We start from the raw sequence: 16,122 nt of genomic DNA, 5'->3' as shown, positions 1-16,122 counted from the left end.
TTATCCGAGCTGTCATCACAGAGCCCAACGTGGGGCTCGAACTCTCGAGCCATGAAGATCATGACCTGAGCCAGCTGGACACTTAGTCGATTGAGCCACCTAGGCGACACTAGTCTTATACATCTCTTTTAAAGATTTATACCTAGGTATTTAATGTAAATGTATATTTTTAAACTTCAACTTTCTGTTCATTGATGGTAAATAAAGGTATAGATAATCTTGATATCTTCATTTATTAATTCTAAATGTTTGCGATAGAGTGTACACGAGTGGGGGAGCGGCAGAAAGGGAGAGAGAACCCTAAGCAAATCATGACGTGATCCAAAAGCAAGAGTCAGATGTTTAATTGACTGAGCCACCCAGGTGTCCCTCATTTATTAATTCTAATAGTTTATCCAAATACCTTTTCAATTTTTTATGTACCTAATAATCTCTTTGCTAAGCCTGATCCTTTTTATTTTTCCTTTCTAATCTTTAAAAACCTTTTATTTTTCTTACCTTATTAAGAACAGTTTTCAATTAATGCAGCATTAAAAAAAATCTACTACGAAGAAAACAGAACCAGCAAATACATTAGGAATGGACATGTTTCAGAAACCCAGGTTCCTGGAAATTTTATGATCCAAGTGCCTGAGAACAGAGGCACTTTCTGTCAGGTGTGGCCATATTTATTCCTAAAAGCAACTTCTCTGTGGCTGTTTGATTACCATTTAAGTTACTGAAGGGAATGAACAAAAAGCCTATGTATAACAGTTAACAGAACAGAACTGTCTCCTGAATGAAATCTGCCCATCAGATCTATATGACAGAAGATGAGAAATGCACAAGCTGGGCTGAAATCCCATTTTGTGACCACTAGATGCATTTCCTTTTGGGTTTTTTCTCAAGATGAAGTAACCATACATCTCACTGCTTGCCTGGTATCCTGCCTAATAATACTAGCACCTCTTTTCATTCTCAAATGTGCTCCTAACACCAGTACAGAAATAGAAGTGAAAAGACATGGGTTTGGTTTTGGCCCATGTATTGGACAGTAACTTCACTTTTCTGAGAATGACAGCATCTTTCATATGGGGTCATGGTGAGACATAAATGAGATCCTAGATATGTGGTTTATAAACTACAGAGCTCAACAAATTCTACTAGGCATCTATAAAAAGGAATTACTCCAAATAATGTCAGTGAAAATAGTGAAGTAGGAAGATTCGAGGGCCATTCCCTCACAGAAACATGGAGAAAAGCCCACAAAAACTGTCAGAATCAACATTATTAGAACTCTGCAAAACAACCAAACAACAAACAACAAAGGTGTTTACAACGACTACACGAATGTTTAATCAAGGGAAAAAAAGTGACTGAAAGCAGGAGAGCTTTGTGGCATTTTAATTTATCCTTGCCCACCCCCTCTGGACAGCCCACACTCCTGCTGTGAGTTTCTGGTGCTGGAGGGGGCAGAGCAGTCCTTATTTTCAAAGAACCATGGTTATCTGTTTTGACCATCATGGGTGGCTTCCTGAGGCACTAGCACAAAGGTCTGGCCTCTATGTCACCTAACTGAGAATGCTCTCAGGGCAGGGAAGTGGCTACCATACTTCTGTTGAAAGATCTGAAGGAGAATGAACCAGATGCTGCCAGACAGAGCAAAGGTTATCAGTTGGGGCAAAGAGCAGAAATGTCAAAAAGCCTCGCAGAAAAAGCTGGGCAGTAAGATGCTTTGGGGAATAAGTTTTTTTTTTTTTTTAAAGCTTCCACATATCTAGGGGGATCTAAAAGCCATGCACATGCCACAGCACTGGGTGCAAGCTCAGAAAGGACCCGAGAAAGCCCGAAACTCCCACTTTTGGCTGACTGTCAGGCCCTGACCTGCACAAGCAGGAAGCCAAGATGAAGGCATAAACTTCCAGGCTGAGTGATGAAGGCATGCTCCAACACAGACACAGCCTCCAGCTGCAAAGACTGAGGAATTTTTTGTTTTGATCCAGGCATTTAAGAAAATCTCTGTTAAACCACTAGTTGACCACTAAACTAAAAGAGACATCAGTGACCACACACAAAAGAAAACATAATTTAAAAAACTAGTTTAAAAAGTCACCATATAAGCAACTATGATCCACAATAAGCAGTAACAATAAGCCTGAGCAAAAGGGAGAAGCTAATTTACGGAGGAATCACATTATGATATTCAAAATGTCCAATTTTCATGAGAAGTTATAAGGCTATGCAATGAAACAAAAAAGTATGGCCCATGGCACCTGGATGGCTCAGTCAGTTGAGTAGCCGACTTTGGCCCAGGTCATGATCTTGTGGTTCACAAGTTTGAGCCCTGCGTCAGGCTCCTGTGCTGACAGCTCAGAGCCTGCAGTCTGCTTCAGATTCTGTGTCTTGCTCTCTCTGCCCCTCCCCAGCTTGCACTTTGTCCCGCTATCTCTCAAAAATAAATAAAAACATTAAAAATTTTGATAGAAATTGCCAAATTGCCCCCTAAAAAGAGAAGGAAAAAAAATAATAAAAGAAAGAAAAAAAAAGTATGACCCATTCACAGAATAAAAAGAAATGACCAGGAACCATCCCAGAGAAATCCCAGACATTGGACCTACAAGACAAAGACTTTAAATCAACTGTCTTACATATGCTCAGAGAGCTAAAGCTCATGGGCAAAGAACTAAAGGAATCAGAATGATGGCTTACCAAACAGAGAATATCAAGAATGAGTCAGGAACTGTAAAGCTTAATAAAAATGTTGGAGCTACAAAGTACAACAGCTGAAATGAAAATTCATCAGAGGATTTGAGCAGGCAGAAGAATCAGTTAACCTGAAGACAGGCCAACTGAAATGATCAGTTGGGAACAGAAAGTAAAAAAGAATAAAGAAACATGAACAGTCTAGGAGACTGGTGACACACCATTAAGCACACCAATGTAGGCATAATGGGAGTCCCAGAGGGAGGAGAGAAAGGCGAAGAAAGAATGTGAAGACCAAAAACTCCCCAAAGTTGATGAAAGGCATGAAAGAAAAAAACCCCGTCAATAAAGAACTGTATACACAGCCTAAGTACCCTTCCAAAATGAAAGCAGACTCAAGACATTTCTAGACAAACAAAAGACAAAGGAGTTTGTTGCTAGTAGACCTGCCCTACAAGAAATATTAAAGAGAGTCCTTCAGGTTGAAATGAAAGGACATCAGAAAATAACGTAAAGCCGTACAAAGAAATAACAGTTACCAATAAAGATAACTATAAATGTAAATATAAAAGTCAATACTGTATATTTAGTTTCTAATTATTTTTTTCTCTTATATGATTGTTAAGGCAAATGTATATAGCAATATTTATAAATATATGTCCATGGGCACACACAGCAGAAAGATATCATCCTGACAATAACACAAAGGGGGAGAGATGGCACTGTAGATGAGCAGAGTTTAATATACTATTGAAGCTAAACTAGATTGCCACAAACTTAAGATGTAATTCCCGGTGTAACACCACTAAGAAAACCACTAGGAAAAAAAGTAATAAATGGTATGGTTACCCTAACAAAGGAAACTTTAGTTTCACCTTTGCTAAGTTTTCAGTCTTCTGGCTGGGTTTACACCAGCGAGAAAGGCTCTAGGGCACTTTTTTATTCTGGATCACGAGTTAAAAGGAGGATCTTCTCTACTGCAGAAACTTAAGAAGGACTAGAATAACTTTACTCGCCATTCCTCCCCCTCCCCAGGTTGGAAAGAGGAAAATGTGTTGAACTATCAGCCATTCAGATATTTTTACCATATCCAATTCTGAAAAAAACCCATTAAAACAATCTAGGTATCATTAAAGTGATCAAATAAAGTCTAAGTGTAAAATACTTATTTCTTCTTGGTCGTAAACATGGTGGTTTCTTCTTCATAACCATGTGTAATCAATACAAAGCTTGTGTCTAGTAACATTTTGGAAAACTACTCCAAAAGATGGAAAGAGTAGCCAGTTTGTAAGTAAGCTGTAGTGTTAACTCTGGGCCAGAAGAAATGCAATAGCTGAAAAATAATGACAGTACATGATGCATAGAACTATGTTTGAGAAGCAGAGTGCGTGTGAACACTCAGGATGACTGAATGGAAACCTCAGCATGAGCCCTGCACATTTCTGGATCAGGGACAGTAACATTACTAGGGTTAAGAGCCAAGAAACTAGAAAAGTCTTTTAACTCCTTCCCTTGATTCCTACCTAATTCTTTCATACACCCCACACCGCAGCTGCAGGGAATCCTCCAATGCGTATGCTGGCCCACACTGCTGCTCTGCTCACACCCTGACAGGACTTCCCATCTGCTCCAAACCCTATCTGAGCACTGTCTTAGTAGACCTACTGTGACTGTATTTCCAGCCACCTCAAGGGGCTCATTCCCTACCACACCCTCCTAGTCTGCCTCAGCCACCTGGCTTTCTTACTGTGTCTCAACCATGCCCAGCTACTCCGCCTTAAGGGCTTTGCATTTCGTGTTTGCTGTGCCTACAAGGAGTAAAATCTCAGATACAAGCATACGTCAGAGATAATGCAGGTTCAGTTCCAGATCACCTCAATAAAGCAAATATCACAATAAAGTGACTCAAATGATTTTCTGGTTTCCCACTGCATATAAAAGTAATGTTTACACTATACTGTAGTGTGTTAGGTGTGTAATAGCATTGAGTCTAAAAAAACAATATACATACTGTAATTAAAAACCACTTTATTGCCACAACATGCTAACCATCATCTGAGCTTTCAGTGTGTGGAAAAAAATCTTTTTTTTTTTTTTTTTAATAAACTTTATGCCCAACATGGGGCTTAAACTCATGACCCCGAGATCAAGAGTCGCATGCTCTACTGACTGAGCCAGCCAGGTGTCCCCACCTTTTTGGGGGTAGAGGGTCTTGCCTCAATGTGGATGGTTGCTGATTGATCAGGATGATGCTTGCTGAAGGCTGGAGTAGTGGTGGCAATTTCTTAAAATATGACAACAGTGGAGGCTGCAACATCAGTGGACTCTTCCTTTCACAAATGATTTCTCAGTAGCATGTGATGTTATTTGATATCATTTTACCCACAGTCAAACTTCTTTCAAAATTGGGAGTATCTTCTCAAATCCTGCTGATGTATCATCAGCTAAGTTTATGTGATATTCAAAATCCTTTGTTATCATTTCAACAACCTTCACAGCATCTTCACCAGGAGATTCTGCCTCAAGAAACCATATTCTTTGCTCTTCCGTAAGAAGCAACTCCTCCTCCATTAAAGTTTTATCATAAGATTGCAGCATCTCACATATAATAGCAATAAAGTTTGAAATACTGTTGAGAGTTACCAAAATGTGGCACTGGAACATGAAATGAGCAAATGCTGCTGGGAAAATGACGCCAACAGACTCGCTTGACACAGGGTTGCCACAAACCTTGAATTTGTAAAAAACCTAGCATCTGTGAAGCGCAATAAAGCAAAGCACAATAAAAGCATGCCTGAATTTGGGTGGTTTTCTCCCTGACTGCCTTCAAATGCTTTTGGTGACCACATTACCTAAAACAAGACCTCCCCTCAACATTATGTTCTACCCTCTTCCTCTGCCTATTCTCATTCAGAGCTCTCACTACTACCTTATATTCTATAGATTTAATTTTATTTCACTTACTAACTCTGGTCTGTTTATTGCTGTATACCTAGCACCTAGAACAGTGCCTAACACAGAAGGAGTATTCAGTCAACTCTTGTAGAATCAATGTGTTTAAATGAAAAGGTATAATAAGTACTTACCCAGAATACATGTCATGGGGCAGGTTTCTTCCAGATTACTCAGAAACACTTCTTTTTTGTAGAACATTTTTGTGGGCTCATGTTCTGTCTCTTCTGGGTGAATAAAGATGGGACCATAAAAATATGCAGCTCCATCTCGGACCCATACCTTTTCAATTCTTGGGAGAAAAATAAAGTAGAATTACTAGGTTTCATTCTTGAAGGATTAATCTACCAAAAATTCTGTTAGCCAAAAACTTAATGATATTTATTATTTTAAAAAAATAAAAATTTGAGAGAGAATGAGTGCAAGTCAGGGAGGAGCAGATGAAGAGGGAGCAAGAATTCTTAAGCAGGCTCCATATCCAGTACAGAGCCTGACATGGGGTCCATCTCATGACTGTGAGATCATGACCTGAACTGAAAAGAGTAGGATGCTTAACCCACTGAGTCACCCAGGCATCCCAATGATATTTACTATCTTAGAGAAGTTTCATTGACTGTTTTGATAAGAAGACAATTTCCTTGATATTTTGCCCTCTTTGAGCACAGGAGAAAATACTCAGAAAGAGAAATGAACATTTGGCTACTCATGGGGAAAACAATTTTAACACAATACTGAGGCATTGCTCCCAGGTGTTTTCCCTGAGATGCTCAAGATGAAACAAAACTAATCATCTGTCATTGGACTTGTCAGCTGAATACACATGCAAGCCATCAATATTTGGGATCAGCTAACACGAATGGCAGATATTCCTGTAAGGCAATGGTTCATGGCCTTTTTGAGTGCCAAGATATAAGAGCCCTTCACCCTTTGAAAATCTGACTAAAGCCAGATACTATCTCCCTAGAAAAAAATAAAAATGCACACGTGACTGCTATGTGCCAGGTACTATTATCATTCCTCACAATCACCCCACCAACTTGGTGTTATTGTCTCCAAAGTCTTGTGGTTCCTAAGAAGAAGCAATATCCTCATCTCGGTTACTGATAATGCCACCCTTCCAGTTCCTCAAGCCAATACACAGAAGTCACCCTTGACTCTTCCCTTTCTCGCTCGCTCTCAGACCCCACACCCCATTTATCAGGAATCCTATTAACTCAACCTTTTAAAACAGGATCTGACCACTGGCCTGAGCCGCCATCATTTTGTTGCCTGGATTACTGCAAGAGCCAGCCTTCTAGCAGATCTCCTTGCTTTTCTTTGACCTTCTAAGTCTATTCTCAACATCCAGTAGGCAGAGCAATCCTGATAAGAACTAATTTAGATGCCACACTGATACTTAAACAAATCCAATGGTACTCTTTTTAATTCAGTAAAAGCCCAAGTACCTACAGCGGTCCCTGAGGTCCACAAGAGTTGCACGTATGCCGTGGCCCTCATCTCCTGTCTAACTCCATGCACTGCTCACTCTCCCTGTAACAAACTCTCCTGATTTGAACAGGCCAGGCACGGTTCTCCCTCAGGTCTTTATCTGGCTGTTCTCACTTCCTGGAAAGCTTTCCTCCTGGATATTCACATTACTTCCTCAGTTTCTTCAAGTGTTGACTCAACTATCAACTCAGTGAGGCCTATATACACCACACTCATTAAACTTCTGTACCTCCTCACTTTGACCACAGCACTCCTGGGTGCTTACATACTCTATTTTTTCATGACCTAATGTACCTTACATTTTACTTATTCATGATGTTTACTGTTTGTCTTTTCACTGGAACAAAGATCTCTCGCACTAAGAATATTTATTTTATTCATTAATGTACCCTCAGAGTCTGGCAAATAGTAGGTTTGTAATAAATGATTACTGAGTGAAGAAAAAATGGAATTAGGAAACTGAAGTTCAGGGAAGTAAATCATTTGCCTAAGGACATGAAGCTAGCAGGGCTGGGACTTACCACCAGCACAGGATCTCTTGGAACCAACCACCACTCTTAACCACTATCCTCTACTGTCCAATCCTGTACCTGACCCCGTCACTGCTGTTCTAGGCCATGCAACCACACTTCCATCCATTCCCTTGTTCAACAAATATCTGAGCCCTTACTATGTTTCAAGAACTATATGCTTGGAGCAGGGAAGAGAAAGGTGAGCAAAAAGACAGGGGCCCTACTATCAGGGCATTTGCAGTCTGGTATGGAACCCTACAGTAAATAACATGACATGTGCTCTGAGAATCAGGGAGACCTAATCCAGTCTGGAGGACAAAGAAAAAGCTTCCTTAAGGAAGTGTTAAATTTAAGCTAAAGGAATTCATCATGTGAAGTGGGCAGGGAGATTCTGGGTTGAGAGTTCAGTAAATGGTAGGAGAAGAGAAAAAGAGCTCACAAGAAGAATTTAAAAAAGCATGGCTAGAGACGAATAAGTGTGTGCAAGGAAGCTGGGAAAGTCAGAGGATTGTGGGGGGCAGGGAGGGTGATGATGGACGTGCGTCTTCATCCTAAAGAGTGATGAATTTCCACGTGCTCCAAATCTTTCTGACCCAACTGCATCTTCCCTGCTTCAGTAACACTTACCTGCCCACGCGAGGGCGCACCAGGCCGTGGGACTTGATGAAGACACAGTCACCAACCTTCAGCCACATGTCATTGTAACGGAGCTGCTCAAAGTAGTGGCAACCTGGTTCACCGTTTGACATTTCCACAGGGACATCTTCTTTCTCCTGTGGTAAAGGAAACTGGTTGAAGATAGGCAGCTCACAATCAAGGCCCAGACAGAGAAGGTAAGAAAGGAAAGCTGACTTCACATTAACTTAGAAGGAAAAAATAACCATAAATAGAAGTTTTGATGGAGATCAGAAACTAAAGGATTAGGGTAACGAAACCAAACTAAGTCTTATCAAATATTATATTTATTTTAAATTTCTAGTTACGTTTCATAAAATGTTACTCCAAGATGCTTTTATCCCCTACCCCCGAACCCTCTGTGCAATAAGAGCACTGGAGAGCACTTAGCAGCATGCGGGAGCAGACTCACTCATACACTGCTATGGAAGATAAGGAGCAAAGACTGCATAAGCTTCCTCTTCACCACATGTGCTGAGCTCTCTATTTCTTAACATTAACAGTGATAGATTTAAAATTATCATTCTGATTTATTCTAGAATGAAAAGGAATAGTACAGCCTCTGTGACATAAACACATACTCTCAATTTTTAAATAAATTACAAGGTCTGTCACCTACTGGCTACTGTGACATTTGGCAAATTACTTCACCTCTTAGGCCTTAGTTTCCTTATCTGTGAAGACAGTGTGCCCATTAGATAGGGTTGTTAGGAAGCTTCAATAATATTCTCCATGTTAAGTACACAGAACAATGCCTGACTTATGAAAAGCAGTTTAACATTCATTATTATTGTTTTACAGTTTTGGCAGAAAAAGGGAAAAAAAAGTTCTGATTTGATGCAGATAGTGGTCACAGCACAAAGTGTTTTAAACATATTAATTTCAAAACATATAAAAGCCCCTTGAGGAAACCCCAGAACCCTCAAAGTTTCTACTGCATCTCCTTGAGAATATCTGAAACTTCAAACAAAAATATTTCCTTTAGAAGGTCCAGTTTGTTTTTATCTTTACAACTTTAAATGTGCTATCTAAATGCTCTTCCTGGAAAATCCTTAAGAATGAGAGAAGGTCACACACACACTGGTTGAGGGGCAGCTGCAGGAATGGGAGCTATAAACTAACCCCTGAAAGTAAGAATAACTTTTTCTTTTAGGAATGGGCTCTGTTCTGAAGTTTTGTTTTGTTTTGTTTTAAATAATCTTTCTGCCCAATGTGGGGCTTGAACTCAATCCCAAGATTGAGAGCTGCACGCTCTACCTGCTGAAGGTATTCTTTTTAAACGTTCCAGGAATGACCTGTTTTGGCCAGGCAAAATTAAAATAAAGATATGAGGAAAAAGAAAAAAAAAATGTGTGTACAGAGAGGAGCCTGGGGACTTATGAATTCTAAGAAAAAACTGCTTAACTTGGATGTAAATTTTTAAAAAATTAATTTAAAAAAAGAAAACGAAAAATAAATCTATGTTATTCCCACACTGGCTTCCTTTGGTATTTCTTATTCTTTCACAATTAATGTCTCTACGATTCCCAGACATACTGGTAAAGTATAAAAAATATCATGTTCTTTCCCAAGCTCCCTTTCTCTTGTAACACTGTCAGGACCCTAAAATGGACTTTTTTTTTTTTTTTCCTTAAATGACACTAAGAATTCAATTTTTTCCAGTTATCTTTGATTATATAAAAGAAGTACATTTGCTGGCAAAAGTCAACATTAGAGCATGTAAAACTTAAAAACAATCTTCTGTGATCCAACTCCAGAGATAAGCACCTAGTTTAGCATACAGCAGTGTTTCATGCTGTTTTCGTTTTCTCATTCATGTATGTAAAAATATATTTTTCTTTGTTTTGAGTCATGACGGTACCGCATCCCATTCTGCCACCTGTTAATCATGAACACCCTCCTACCACAGGACTTGGAAAAATTTCCACATGGCATATATAAACCTCCCTCACGGCTCTCAGTGGCCGTACAGTTAGCATGCTATGGATGTATGACGACTTACTCAATTCCTATTCATGGGCATTTGGGTTTGGTCAAGGGTTTTTGGTTTTACAAGTGACATGGATGTCACTCCTTGTAAAGGACCCTTTAGTACGCCTATCTGAGCACTGGGCTGGAACACATCCCCTGGCATCAAACTGTAGGGTCAAAGGGAATGTCATGGATGGGAGAGAAGGGTGCTGCCCACACCCACGCCAGGTGTGCCCAGTATGAGCAGTCAATAGAACTCTTGCCAATCTGCCAGGCATTTAAAAACTATTAGATCAACACATTTTCTTACCTTTTTGACTGTCTTTCCTCTTATATATCATGTATTTGGTTCTTTGTCTATTTTTCTAGTGTAGCTTTTTTCCTAGGTTTCCAAGAGCTTTTTGTGTTAAGAATGGCAGTCCTTAGACTTTTATTAAACTAATGAATATTTTCCATTGTATACTGATAAAATAACCTTTACCCCCCTTTTATAGATATTGGTTTTATATCATGTATAGAAAGGATCCATTCCAAGCTTAGAAATAAATATATACATAAATAAAAGAATATAGATAAATAATAGTAAATATGTTTATGTTAGCAACTAGTACTTTGTTTCTTTCTTTCTTATTTTNACTACTTCCAGTTTTTCCAGTATCATTTGATTCTATCCTCTCCTGCTGATTTATAATACTACCTTTATATTCTAGATTTTAATTATAGAAAGTCTATTCCTTCCACTGACTGGTCCTGAGCTATTATCTCAATTTTTTAAAAATGTAGTTTTATAAAATAAACTATCTGGCAGGGCAAAGCACTTTGGTTACTTTCCCCCCTTCTTTTCCTGGTGACTAACATGTTTATCCTTTCATAAAAATGCCAGTATAATTCTGTCAGGTTCCAAAAACAAGTCTTTCATGTCCTTGCGTAGACTGTTTCTCTTCCTATAGATTCCATCCATTCCTTTTAAGGTTGTTTCTTTTTTTTTTTTTCTTTTTAATATTTGTTTGTTTATTTAGAAAGAGAGACAGAAAATGAGTGGGGAGGGGGAGAGAGAGAATCCCAAACAGGCTCCAGACTGTCAGCACAGAGCTCAAGATGGGGCTTAAATTCACAAACCATGAGATCTTGACCTGAGCCGAAATCAAGAGTCAGACACACAACTGAGCCACCCAGTATCGCCCCTCAAGATTATTTCTTAATGTATCTTTGTTGTTAAGGTGAATTAGATATTTTCTTCTACATGACTTTCCTAACAGCTGCTAAAGTGTATTCAACATTTTCATCTTACTTTCAAGAGTCTTGTGAATTATATCGGAAAGCTAGTGACTCGTATATGGATTTTGAAATTCCTATTTATTGAATTCTTGGTTTTCAAAATTTCAGTTAATTTCTCCCCTATTATCTGCAAAAAAAGTTTTGCCTCTTTATTGTCAATATTTTTACTATTTTTGTTTGTCTGCATTGGCTACTTTCAGAAAAATATAGGTAACAGGAGAGCAAGCAGGTTTAGGTGTGAGAAACAAATATAATTTTCAAAAACCATTTTGAGGAAATATCCATCTAAAGACTTAAATAAATGAAGAGTTACTGTACTTTATCAAATAAATTCTCCTTAATCTATTAATGTAATGAAATGTTTTACTGAATTTTCCTAATTTTGACCAATCCTTGCATTTCTAGAATGAACTTCCACCTACTTGGTCGTATTATTCTTAAATAACTAATTTGATTTCAATTATAAAAATATATTTTCTCCAAGTGTTTTTTGCATTAATATTCATAAGTTAGACTGAACTATAGCTTTTCTGTTTTTGTCAGGTTTTGAAGTCAAGATTATTCTGGCTTTGTAAAATAAACTGGGAAGTTTTCTTTGTTCTCAATGCTCTAAAATAATTTAAACCATAATTATAGGTCTCTTAAAGGGTTAAAAGAACTCACCTACAGAATTATTTGATCTGAGTACTCTGTGATTAGCTCTCAAGACATTAAAAAAAATTTCTTCTTGTTGTTGTCCACTTACGTGTTACATCTCTTCCTGACTCTACTTTAGTGATTTATATTGTCCTAGGAAATTATTCATTTTACTCAGGATTTCAATTTATTAACAAAAATGTGTAAGTCTTTAAATTTCTTCCACATTTGTATGTCTGAGCTTAATTCCCTTTTTTTTTATTAGGATAGTTGGTAGTTTATCACACTGGACTTGTCAAATGATTGGCACTTGGATTTACTTCTTTCTATATTATTTGGGAGAGAGAGGGAGAGAGCACATGTGTGCATCCATGCACATAATTCAGCAGGAGAGCGGGGAGAGAGAATCTCAAGCAGGCTCCATGCTCAGTGTGGAGCCTGACAGAGGGCTCAATCCCATGACCCTGGGACCATGACTGGAGCTGAAATGAAGAGTCAACTGACCCAGGTGCTCCTATTTAATCTTTTTTAAGTAGGCTCCACACCCAGTGGGGGACTTAAACTCATGACCCTGAGATCAAGAGTCTCATGCTCTACTTTTCAGGGGCCCGTGGATTTACTTTTCAGGTCTACTGTTCTTTTCTACGTATTAATTTCTGTCCCTCTTTTATAGTTCCCTTCTTTCTGTTTACCTAAGGTTTTATGTTGTTGCTCTTTTTCTAATTCTGATTTTGAATGCTTTATTCATTTTCTGAAATAGGTATTCTGAAATGTAAAATTCTTTTCTGTGTGGCTTTTTTTTTAAAATTTTTTAAAAAATTTTATTTCTAGGGGAGAGAGAGAGAGAGAGAGAGACAGCGTGAGCAGGGGAGGGTCAGAGAGAGAGGGAGATACACACTCTGAAATAGGCTCCAGGCTCTGAGCTGGCAGTCAGCACAGAGCCCGACGCGGGGCTCGAACCCATGAACCGCGAGATCATGACCTAAGCAAAGTCGGACGCTTAACCGACTAAGCCACCCAGGCGCCCCCTGTGTGGCTTTTAACTACATACCTTTTCCAAGTTAAAATTGTCTTCAGTTCGACTATCCTCTGAGTTGTCTGTGTTCTTCTCATCATCCCCTTTATCTGCATTTGCAAACACAGAGGCCACTCGGACCACAGGCAAGGGCACATCCCGAGGGACAAACCTAACTGAGCTGATGGGCATGGTCCACAGTTTAATTTTCTTAAAAGATTTGGTTTTGGCAGAATATCGTGATTCACAGACAAAAACATCTTCATCTCGAAAGTTTTCTGGGCATAATTTAAAGTATTCCTGGGAGATACAATAAAATTAATTAGTTAGGTGAATTTTCTGAAAACCAGTTAACCAAAAAAACCCAAACCACACATCAATCAAGCAAACAAAAAAAAGCTAAACTTTCTGACAGTTAACCACAAATAGTAAATGGCTAGAGATGTAGGAGCAACTCCTTGCTACAAAATGGCCTTATAATACACCCTTTAGCTTATTTAGCTTACCAACAGCCCTTGTGAAAATATATTAGCATTTCATAATATAGCTATAATGTTCCTGAAAGCTTTGGGGCAGGGCTCAATGTGCCTGTATCAGATAGATACACAAAAAGTATACTTTAGGCTAAAATGAGCAAATCAGAGAACTCTAGATGCTGGCGAGGATGTGGAGAAACGGGCACCCTCCTACACTGTTGGTGGGAATGTAAACTGGTACAGCCCCTCTGGAAAGCAGTGTGGAGGTTCCTCAGGAAACTAATTTGACAATAAACTATTTGTAAAAAAAAAAAATCAATTGTGTAAATAAATTTCTGTATTCAATTCTGGAAAAAAAAAAAACAAAAAAAACCAAAAAGTATACTTTATTACCTAAAAAGCATACTGACAGTTTTCAGAACATTATGTTTCAAAAAATGTCATCCTTAAAAGTTAGCCTTGCAGTATAAAACAAAACCCCTTAAGCTAGCTGCATTCAGCTATATAGTGCAGGCAGCAATGGTCTTCCATCATCATGATCAGATTAATTTCTTCCCAAATCTTTTACAGAGAGCCATACACATTCAGTTAAAAAAATTCAAATGGTTTAAAACAGAACTCCTAATTTGTAAATACCAATTTTCTGTGTTTGTAAATTTTATTTTCACAGAATGATCTCTACTTTGGGGACTAATGAGTTTCTTACCTTGACAAACATGACCACACATTTGCCTAGAATTTTACTAACGGGAACTTTATTGTAATAGTCACTCTTAAAAACTTCTTTTTCTAGAAATTTTCGTGTAGCCAGATGAAATGTTTCATTTGGCCGATAAAACCAACAGCCATACAACCATTTTTCACCTCAAAAACAAAAAGAGAGAATTACCATTAACAGAAATCACACATTCTTTGCAAAATGAGCAAATTTTCCATCTATTCTCCCATGGCCTGAACCCAACAATGTGCTTTTTAGGCCACAGTTCCTAAAAATAATTATCTTAGAAGAAACGATACTTTAAAATGAAGTATAATGAGGCCCCAAAAATGCTACTCCCCTCCGTCATATGAAAAGAGGTGCAATACAGAGGCTGAGGAGGGTGACGAGACAGCTGGCCCGCTCTGCCAGAGTCAGGACGCCCAGCGCTGCCTGCTCTGAGGAGGACACGGCACGCTACAGGACGCAGGTAGCGCTCAGGACAAGGGATACAAAGGTACTTCATGAGGGGAAGCTGAGGGAGCTGGACTGCCCGGATCATATTGCTGCCTGCTTCTGGCTTCGTTCACTCTTGTTTTTTTTTTAAATGTTTTATTTATTTCTGAGAGAGAGAGAGACAGTGTGAGCAGGGGAGGGTCAGAGAGAGAGGGAGACACAGAATCTGAAGCAGGCTCCAGGCTCTGAGCTGTCGGCACACAGCCCGACACGGGGCTCAAACCCACAAACCGTGAGATCATGACCTGAGCTGAAGTCGGACACTTAACCGACTGAGCCACCCAGGCGCTCCAGGCTTCATTCACTTTTATTTGTTCTCTGGGTCTTAAGTTAAAGGCAACTGTTCTAGGACACCTTTCTGAAATCAATTTCTAAGCCAAGGCACATGTCACTCTATAATTATTTCTTTTTCATTTGTGATTTATACCATAGTGGTTTTGTCACGAGCCAAATGTGAGGCTTTAGTTCATGCGAGTCTCTGACATTCTACAGAGTTTGGCTTACTGTGTGTTTTTAATAAACACCAGTGGAGTGAATGAATCTTAACCTCCCTTCAAGAAGTTGCATTTCTTTTGACTCAACTGTACCACTCACCAGCCCAAGGGTGCTAAATCCCATGTTTTACATATAGTGGGTGCTTACTCATATTTACTGATATACTACATAACAACTATTGCCTGAGTTACAATTTTCTTCCCTGAGAACCAAGGAAGAGTAAACATGAGTCACATGTCACCAATCTGTCCTTTGATTTAAAACTAACTTACCAGCAGAATCTTCCCAAAGTCTCTCAATACAGACTATGTGTGGTTGCAGGCTGGCCTCTGCAGGCTCCACATAGACGTAATCTCCAACATGGTACATGCTGTTCTTAAAGCTGCAGTCCTGACTGTACGTGCGGTGTAAGCCTGAGAGGCCTGCAGTGCCTGAGGAGTCTTCACTCTTTTCAGCTTCTTCGGTGAAAAAGAGAAAAAGGTTCCAGTTAAAAGCATGGTAGAATCAGATGTAGGATTCAAACAACACATACTAATACATTTCATTCTTTTCTAGACCTTCAAGGTCCATATTCCCAAGAAGAGGTATTCAAAAGTGCCTTTTTGAATTACAATAGTCATTAATTTAAGTGGATACATAAATAAACAAAGGATCTACAGACTAAAAATAACCGCCTTAATAATAAATGCTCAAGATAGTCATTCTGGATAATGCAGAAAAGTATAAAGA

General features: G+C 38.9%; 1 protein-coding gene across 5 annotated transcripts in view; it reads right to left on the bottom strand.

Moving 5' to 3' along the window:
- Positions 1–16,122, bottom strand: part of PBRM1 (polybromo 1) — a 111,883-nt gene that overhangs the window by 19,793 nt on the left and 75,968 nt on the right. For all 5 annotated transcript variants that reach the window (XM_077749765.1, XM_077749739.1, XM_077749734.1 and 2 more), the window contains 5 exons: positions 15,666–15,851; positions 14,392–14,549; positions 13,246–13,509; positions 8,262–8,407; positions 5,769–5,926 (listed from right to left, as the gene is read on the bottom strand). In XM_077749765.1, coding sequence (XP_077605891.1) covers positions 5,769–5,926; positions 8,262–8,407; positions 13,246–13,509; positions 14,392–14,549; positions 15,666–15,851 — 912 coding nt within the window. The remainder of the gene's footprint in view (positions 1–5,768; positions 5,927–8,261; positions 8,408–13,245; positions 13,510–14,391; positions 14,550–15,665; positions 15,852–16,122) is intronic.

Source organism: Crocuta crocuta, unplaced genomic scaffold (genome assembly GCF_008692635.1).
Source record: "Crocuta crocuta isolate KB4526 unplaced genomic scaffold, BGI_CrCroc_1.0 scaffold463, whole genome shotgun sequence".
Classification (NCBI taxonomy): Eukaryota; Metazoa; Chordata; class Mammalia; order Carnivora; family Hyaenidae; genus Crocuta; species Crocuta crocuta.
This window is presented reverse-complemented; position numbering and strand designations above follow the sequence as displayed.